The 8,231-nt window shown below is 49.8% G+C and overlaps 1 protein-coding gene across 1 annotated transcript; it reads left to right on the top strand.

Moving 5' to 3' along the window:
- The first annotated feature begins 20 nt into the window (after positions 1–20).
- On the top strand, positions 21–8,097 carry KLHL10 (kelch like family member 10). The gene is made up of 5 exons (XM_002719388.5): positions 21–361; positions 4,075–4,564; positions 5,156–5,773; positions 7,401–7,550; positions 7,684–8,097. The coding sequence occupies exons 1-5, from the start codon at positions 60–62 to the stop codon at positions 8,056–8,058; spliced, it is 1,935 nt and encodes a 644-aa protein (XP_002719434.2). The 5' UTR covers positions 21–59; the 3' UTR covers positions 8,059–8,097.
- Positions 8,098–8,231: the final 134 nt, after the last annotated feature.

Genomic DNA, 8,231 nt, shown 5'->3' with positions numbered 1-8,231 from the left:
CTGAGTGATCTCACTGCCGGCCTGGGATTCTGGAACTTGGGCTCCCTGATGGGCCCTATATGAAAGATGTAGTAGGGAAAAGGAGCGACAGCTGGCTAAAGGGGCCCCCCCACAATCCTCCCCAACACCCTAGGAGAGCAGCCTCTCTCCGCTGGTCCCAGGGTGCCATGGAGATGGAGAGCACGGCGGCCTCCGCACGGTTCCACCAGCCTCACATGGAGAGGAAGATGAGCGCGATGACCTGTGAGATCTTCAACGAGCTTAGGCTGGAGGGCAAGCTCTGCGACGTGGTCATCAAGGTCAATGGCTTCGAGTTCAATGCCCATAAGAACATCCTGTGTAGCTGCAGTTCCTACTTTAGGTACGGCAGGGGTGCCCGACTCAGCTGAAGGGGGAACAGCGCTCCTCTCCAGACCGTCTGACCCACTCCATGTTTCCCGCCCCCTCTTCATTTTCTCCTTTCTGTTTGATTGGCAGAGAGGCAGGGCTTCCATCTGCTGGTTCGCTCTTGAAAGCCAAGGCTGAGCCATGCAGAAGCCAGGAGCTGGGAGCTCCATCTGGGTCTCCCATGTGGGTGGCAGGGACCCAAGTACCTGAGCCATCTTGTGCTGCCTCACACAGTCCGCACTAGCAGGAAGCTGGGTCAGAAGCAGAGCGGTGGGACTTGAACCAGGCACTCTGATACGATGCCGGTATCGACTTAAGCTGCTGTGCCGAACAGCAGCCGTGCCGCCCCCACGATCCTAGGCATGGGGACAGTCAAAGCTCTGGGTTCCTGGAGCCTCTTTCCTCTGATTTTTCAACTGGTTCCCACCAAAGTGGTGGGCCAGGTGCTACTTTGATTCTTAACCCCAAAACCGCCTTTGGGAAGGTTGGACACCCCTCCTGGATTTCCTGCTTACACTCAGATGGCAGCGCTGCTAAGGCTGCCCCGCCTCCGCAGACAGCATCTCAGACCGGGAGCAGATTAACAAGGCCTGAGGGAACACAAGAGGGGTGGGGGAAGTACCCAGGAAACACTTACGGGGGGAAAAAAGGGTGAATTCAGGCTCAAACCATTTTAACTTGGGAAGTGGAAGGGCTATTTTGTTCAAGACTTTAAAATGTTTGAATCATCCGTTCCAATGAAAACGATAGATGTGTCCCACCAGTTGCTAAAATTCTCATTCAGCCGGCTCCCAGGGCCAGGGCCACAGAGAAGAGCAGCCAGTGCTGTTGAGGCTCCTGGGCCAGTGTCTGTTGAAACCACTGGACTCTGCTTTCACAAGGCAAAAGCAGCCGTAGGCAGCACTTACAGGGCAGGTGCTCCAGTGAGATTCACAGACTCTGGAGTTTGACTTTATTGTAATTTTTAGATGGCACAAAATACTCTTGTGACCTTTTCCCCTAAGAATTTAAAAACATGAAAAACAACATTTTTGAGGGCAGTGCAAAGGGTAGGGGGCTGAATTTGGCCCAGAGGGCGTGGGTGTGCAGGCCTCTGTGCTAGAGAAAAAGTTTCATCTCCAAGGGCATGTATCTTTAAACTTCTTAGGAAAAGGAGGAAAATAAGAGGGTATTTTAAAAAGTAGATTGAAAGATAAATTTGGGCCGGCGCCGCGGCTCACTAGGCTAATCCTCCGCCTTGCGGCGCCGGCATACCGGGTTCTAGTTCCGGTCGGGGCACCGGATTCTGTCCCGGTTGCCCCTCTTCCAGGCCAGCTCTCTGCTGTGGCCAGGGAGTGCAGTAGAGGATGGCCCAAGTCCTTGGGCCCTGTACCTCATGGGAGACCAGGAGAAGCACCTGGCTCCTGCCATCAGATCCAGGTAGCTGGCGGATCCTGCCAGCGGCGGCCATTGGAGGGTGAACCAACAGAAAAGGAAGACCTTTCTCTCTGTCTCTCTCTCTCACTGTCCACTCTGCCTGTCAAAAAAAAAAAAAAAAAAAAAGATAAATTTGGGTGCAAAAAATTAGAAATCAATGCATAATAGACATTTTCTGTGAACTCCTGGTATGCATGGGTTTCAAAAAATTCTGTGTCAAAATGAGCTTCCATTTTTATTCCATTTGAAGTGGCATCATAGGGCATGGACTTCGTTTTGCTCAATACGTAGAAAAGCACACAGCTCCATAGTAGGAGTCCAATAAATAGTTGTGGACTGACAGCCACGTATTCATTCAACTGAGATTATGAGGTGCTTAGTTTGTGACAGGTGCTACCCTGGGTACTGGAGAGAAAACAATGGATACACAGGGTCTCCTGAAGCTTATTTCTAGTGGAAGCAAAAGGCACGAAGTGAGTAAAGTATGCATCAGGTCAGTGCTGGGACAGGGCCAGCTTTCACAGGATTCACAGGATTTCGCCTACAACATGATATTTGAGCAAGGACTTGAAGGGGACAAGAGGGTGGGAAATGCAGAGATCCAGGACAGGAGAGCCTTCCAGGCAAAGGGACCAAAGGCCCAAAGTACTAGGGACCAAGGCTGGAAGCACCTCTGGTGAGCTCCAAGGAACAGCCAGGGGCCAGCAGGACTGGAACAGGGAAAGCAGAAGGTGGACCAGATGGCAGAGGGCTTTTGTAGTTCTTGGTGAGGACTTTGTATTTCACTCTGAGTAAGAGGGAAGCCAGTGGAAGGCTTTGAATAGAGGAGGAGTGCAAACTCATGTAAGGATCATTCTGGCTGCTGGGATAAGACCATGACCTCTGGAGGTGTCAAGGGCAGAGGCAGGCAGCTGAGTTAGGAGGAGAATCTAGATAAGAGATGTAGTGGCTTAGACCAGGAGATAACAATAAAAAGGTGAGAAGTGATCAGATTCTGGATCTGGGTTAATTGAATGATATGTGTTTTAAAATTTATTTATTTTAAAGATTTATTTTATTTATTTGAAAGGCAGAGTCACAGGGAGAGAGGGAGACAGAGATCTTTCATCTGCTGGTTCACTCCCCAAATGGTTGCAATGGCTTGGGCTGTGTTAGGTGGAAACCAGAAGCCAGGAGCTTTATCCAGGTCACCCACATGGGTGCAGGAGCCCAAGGGCTTGAGCCACCCTCCGCTGCTTTCCTAGGCACATTAGCAGGGAGCTGTATCAGAAGTGGAGCAGCCAGGATTCAAACACAACGATATGGGATGCCAGCGTTGCAGGAGGCAGCTGAAACCATTAAGCCACAACATCGGCCCCAGATTTATTTATTTGAAAGACAGAGTGACAGACAGAGATCTTCCATCTGCTGGCTCATTTCCCAAATGGTTGCAACAGTTGGGGCTGGGCCAGGCCAAAGCCAGGAGCTAGGAACTAGATCAGGTCTTTCACATGGATGACAAACTCAAGTACTTAAGCCATCGTCTGCTGTTCCCAGGTGCATTAGCAGGGAGCCAGATCAGAAGCAGAGTAACTGGAACTCAAACCCAAACTCTGATATGGCTTGTGGTAGCAGTTTAATTGGCTGTGCCATAATGCCTGCCCAGAGTGATACTTAAAAAACATATTGCTTGGGGCTGGTGCTGTGGCGTAGTAGATGGTCCAAGTCCTTGGGCCCCTGCACCCACGGATGAGACCTGGAAGAAGCTCCTGGCTCCTGGCTTCAGATTGGCCCAGCTCCAGCTGTTGCGGCCATTTGGGGAGTAAGCCAGCAGATGGAAGACCTTTCTCTTTGTCTCTCCCTCTCTCTCTCTCTCTCTCTGTAACTCTACCTCTCAAATAAATAAATAAAATCTTTTAAAAAAAAACCCACCATAAAGCATATTGCTCAATTCAGTTTCCATAAGCAAGAGTGATGCGTTGAGACAGAAGAGACTGGAGCCTTATTCCCAGTTCTCAATCTCATTTCCTCCATCCAGGAAATGGAAAAAAGACCGTGGTCATGAGAGTGAGGTGAGAAGGGTCCAAGGCTCTTAGAAAGGTCGTCTTCTCACTCGCTCACTGTGTAACACAGCACGCCTGCACCCTGCCTCCTCAGGCCAGTTTATTCCCAGCATACTCACTGTGCATACTTGGGAAACGTCCAAACTCACAAGAGAAAGTGGGGCAGGGCAGGGGAGAGGCGGCAAACAGGCGAGAGCGATTTCATGGCCGCTGGTTTCTTTTTCCCCAGAGCTTTGTTTACAAGTGGCTGGAACAACACCGAGAAGAAGGTATATAACATTCCTGGCATCTCCCCCGACATGATGAAGCTGATCATCGAGTACGCGTACACCCGGACCGTGCCCATCACACCGGACAACGTGGAGAAGCTGCTGGCTGCTGCAGACCAGTTCAACATCATGGGCATCGTCAGGGGTTGCTGCGAGTTCCTCAAGTCGGAGCTGTGTTTGGACAACTGTATCGGCATCTGCAAGTTCACCGACTACTACTACTGCCCTGAGCTGAGGCAGAAGGCCTACATGTTCATACTGCACAACTTCGAGGAGATGGTGAAAGTCTCAGCAGAGTTTTTAGAGCTCTCGGTCACTGAACTCAAGGATATCATTGAGAAAGACGAACTGAACGTCAAACAGGAAGACGCTGTGTTCGAGGCCATTCTAAAGTGGATTTCTCATGACCCCCAAAATAGGAAGCAGCACATTTCAGTTTTGCTTCCCAAGGTCAAGTTTAGTTTTTTTTGGTGAATGCTTAATGGCTTACTCTTGATTCATTTACCCCAGAGGGGTAAATGTACCCAGTGGGTAAATGAATCAAGAGTAAACTCCTAAGAGTTGCAGCCAGAAGCATGGCAGATTCCAGGGCTGTAGCTGCATGGTTTCAGACAGAAGGGACATCCTACTCCCCCCGTGGAATCTGGCCAATTTCTGTTCCCTTGGCATTGCCAGTTCCTTCTTTAACCAGAATTTTTCCTGGTGGTAGGGGAAGGAGAGGGCCTTGCTTTTTTTTTCCCCATTCTGAGATTCCCTACGTCCAGGGTAGAGGTTGGACTGGAAACCAAAGCCTGAGTTATCACACAGGTGTAGGCAGTCAATGCTAATCAGTGTGGTTTTAATACAGAAACACACATACAATCATTATAGCCTCTTTCTCCAGGCCAGTGCAGGGGCCTTCCATCTACTGCATTCTTGGCACCCGAATTGGGCCCCTCCCCCCAGATAGTTAAACCGTATGTTACAGGATTAGAAAGCAAATCCAAGTATCTTCTGGATCCTTTCACCTCGTCTGAATGACTTTCTGTATTTCCTTCTCAGGTTCGCCTGGCCCTAATGCACGCCGAGTACTTCATGAACAATGTTAAGATGAATGACTACGTCAAAGACAGTGAGGAATGCAAGCCAGTCATCATTAATGCCCTTAAGGCCATGTATGACCTGAACATGAATGGACCCTCTAATTCCGACTTCACCAACCCACTCACCAGGCCCCGCCTGCCCTATGCCATCTTATTTGCCATCGGTGGCTGGAGTGGCGGGAGCCCCACCAATGCCATTGAGGCATATGATGCCCGGGCAGACAGATGGGTGAATGTCACTTGTGAGGAAGAGAGTCCCCGTGCCTACCATGGGGCAGCCTATTTGAAGGGCTACGTGTATATCATTGGGGGGTTCGATAGTGTAGACTACTTTAATAGTGTTAAGCGTTTTGACCCAGTAAAGAAAACCTGGCACCAGGTGGCCCCAATGCACTCCAGACGTTGCTATGTCAGCGTGACAGTCCTCAGCAACTTCATTTATGCCATGGGAGGATTCGATGGCTATGTGCGTCTCAACACCGCTGAACGGTATGAACCAGAGACCAACCAGTGGACGCTCATTGCCCCCATGCACGAGCAGAGGAGTGATGCGAGCGCCACAACACTCTATGGGAAGGTAAAGAACCAGGGCGGGGGAGGAAGACACGGAACAAAGCCCAGAAATGCTCACCTCCTGTTTTAGTGTGGGTGGAAAACCAAAGGGCGAGAACTCACTCTGCAGTGCAGGGTCCCTTGGCAGCCCCAGGGGCTCGGCTCCAGGACCTCCTGAGACAACAAAATCTGCAGATGTTCAAGTCCCTGTTGGCATGGTATTTGCATGAAACACACACACCCTCTCGTGTACTTCAAATCACCTCCTCGGTTACTTGTATTAGGTAATACAATGCAGATGTTATGTGAAAAGGTGTTAGAGCGTCTCCCACGTGGGTGCCGGGGCCCAGGCACTTGAGCCACCTTCTGCTGCTTTCCCAGGTGCATTAGCAGGGAGCTAGATGGGGAGCAGGGCAGCCAGGACTCCAACTGGTGCCCATATGGGATGCCGTGCAGCAGCTTAACCTGCTGTGCCACTCACCAGCCCCAGGACAGACACTATTTAAAAAAAAATGTGTAAATTTTATTTGAAATGCAGAGACAGAAGTATCTTCTGTCCAGTGGTTCACTCCCAAATGCCTAACAGCCAGGGCTGGGGCAGGCTGAAGCCATGAGCCCAGAACTGAACCTGAGTGCCCCATGAGGATGAAGGGACCCAACTTTAGTAGGAAGCTGGCTCAGAAGCAGAGGGAGGACTCACGCCCAGGAATATGGGATGTGTGTCCCAGGCAGCACCAGCCCAGATGAAAGTTGTTTTTTAAAGAATTATTTTATTTCTTTGAAAGACAGAGTTACAGAGAGAGGTAGAGCCAGAGAGAGGCCTTCCATCTGCTGGTTCACTCTCCAAATGACTGCAACAGCCAAAGCTGAGCTGATCTGAAGCCAGGAGCCAGGAGCTTCTTCCAGGTCTCCCACGCAGGTACAGGGGCCCAAGCACTTGGGCCATCTTCTACTGCTTTCCCAGGCCATAGCAGAGAGCTGGATCGGAAGAGGAGCAGCCGGGACTTCAACTGGCGCCCATATGGGGTACTGGCGCTGCACACAGGGGCTTTAACTCACTGTGCCACAGTGCCAGCCCCCCAGATGCAATTTTTATCTGAATATTTTTGATCCACAATAGGTTGAATCACAATTGTGCAAACCAGAGATACAGAAAGCCCACTGTATTCATTTCTTCCTCAAATGATTAAGTGGCAATTTTTTACTTATTTAAAAAAAGACAATGCATGGGGCTGGTGTTGTGGCACACCACATTAAGCCACCCCCAGCAATGCCAGCATCACACTGGAGTGCCAGTTTGAGTGCTGGCTACTTCTGATTTAGCTTTCAGCTAATGCATTTGGGAAGGCAGTGGATGACGGCCTGGGTGCTTGGGGCCATCCTGTGTGAGACTTGGATGGAATTCTAGGCTCCTGGCTTCCGTCTGGCCCAGACCTGGCTATTGCAACCATTTGGGGAGTGAACCAGCAGATGGATGATCTGTCACATAAATATTAAAAAAAAAATAAAAACCAAAACCAGAAATACTGCATGCACAAATGGAAAAAAATTCAGAGCCTAAAGACTGGCATTACAAGTAATGCCACACACACACTCCCTTTCTTTCCACTCCCCAGAGGTGACTGGAGTAATATTGGACATTCTTCACACAGGTCTACATATGTGGTGGGTTTAACGGTAACGAATGCCTGTTTACAGCAGAAGTGTACAACACTGAGAGCAATCAGTGGACAGTCATAGCGCCCATGAGAAGCAGGAGGAGTGGAATAGGCGTCATTGCTTATGGAGAACACGTGTACGCGGTGAGTCCCTCACCAGGAACAGGCCTACGCCACCACTGGAGTTTTCTGCTTTTCTAAGGCAGATGGAGGCGTGAAATTCCTCAGTGAAGAGAAGCAATAGGGAAAGTCAACTGAGTGCTTTTACTGTCCACAGGTAGGCGGCTTTGATGGAGCAAATCGACTCAGGAGTGCAGAAGCCTACAGCCCAGTGGCCAACACCTGGCGCACGATCCCCACTATGTTCAATCCCCGCAGCAATTTTGGCATCGAGGTGGTGGACGACCTCCTGTTCGTAGTGGGTGGCTTCAATGGCTTTACCACCACCTTTAATGTCGAGTGCTACGACGAGAAGACCGACGAGTGGTATGACGCTCATGACATGAGCATCTACCGCAGTGCCCTGAGCTGCTGTGTGGTACCGGGGCTGGCCAACGTGGGGGAATATGCAGCGAGACGGGACAACTTCACAGGGTTAGCACTGCGAGATGAAGTAAAGTATTCTGCTTCGACAAGTACCCTACCTGTATGAGTCTCTTCATTAGCTAATAAAAAGTCTAAGCAATAAGAATTAATTCTTTTTTTAAATAAATTCAGTGTTTAAACTTGTAAGAGTACTGAAAAATGTTCAACTTAAGGGAGTCAAGGGTTGGATGAATGAGGGAGCAGGAGGGAAGAAGGCAACTACATTCAGCTGCATAATTA

The sequence above is a fragment of the Oryctolagus cuniculus genome, chromosome 17 (genome assembly GCF_964237555.1).
Source record: "Oryctolagus cuniculus chromosome 17, mOryCun1.1, whole genome shotgun sequence".
Classification (NCBI taxonomy): Eukaryota; Metazoa; Chordata; class Mammalia; order Lagomorpha; family Leporidae; genus Oryctolagus; species Oryctolagus cuniculus.
Note: the sequence above shows the minus strand (reverse complement) of the source record. Positions and strands in the feature narration are given on the sequence as shown.

Bases quoted from the DNA above. Each gene is read 5' to 3' on its own strand.
- KLHL10 (XM_002719388.5), top strand. From the start codon at position 60: ATGAAAGATGTAGTAGGGAAAAGGAGCGACAGCTGGCTAAAGGGGCCC. The intron at 362-4,074 runs GTACGGCAGGGG...CTTTTTCCCCAG, and splicing joins AGCTGCAGTTCCTACTTTAG to AGCTTTGTTTACAAGTGGCT. The intron at 5,774-7,400 runs GTAAAGAACCAG...TTCTTCACACAG, and splicing joins CCACAACACTCTATGGGAAG to GTCTACATATGTGGTGGGTT.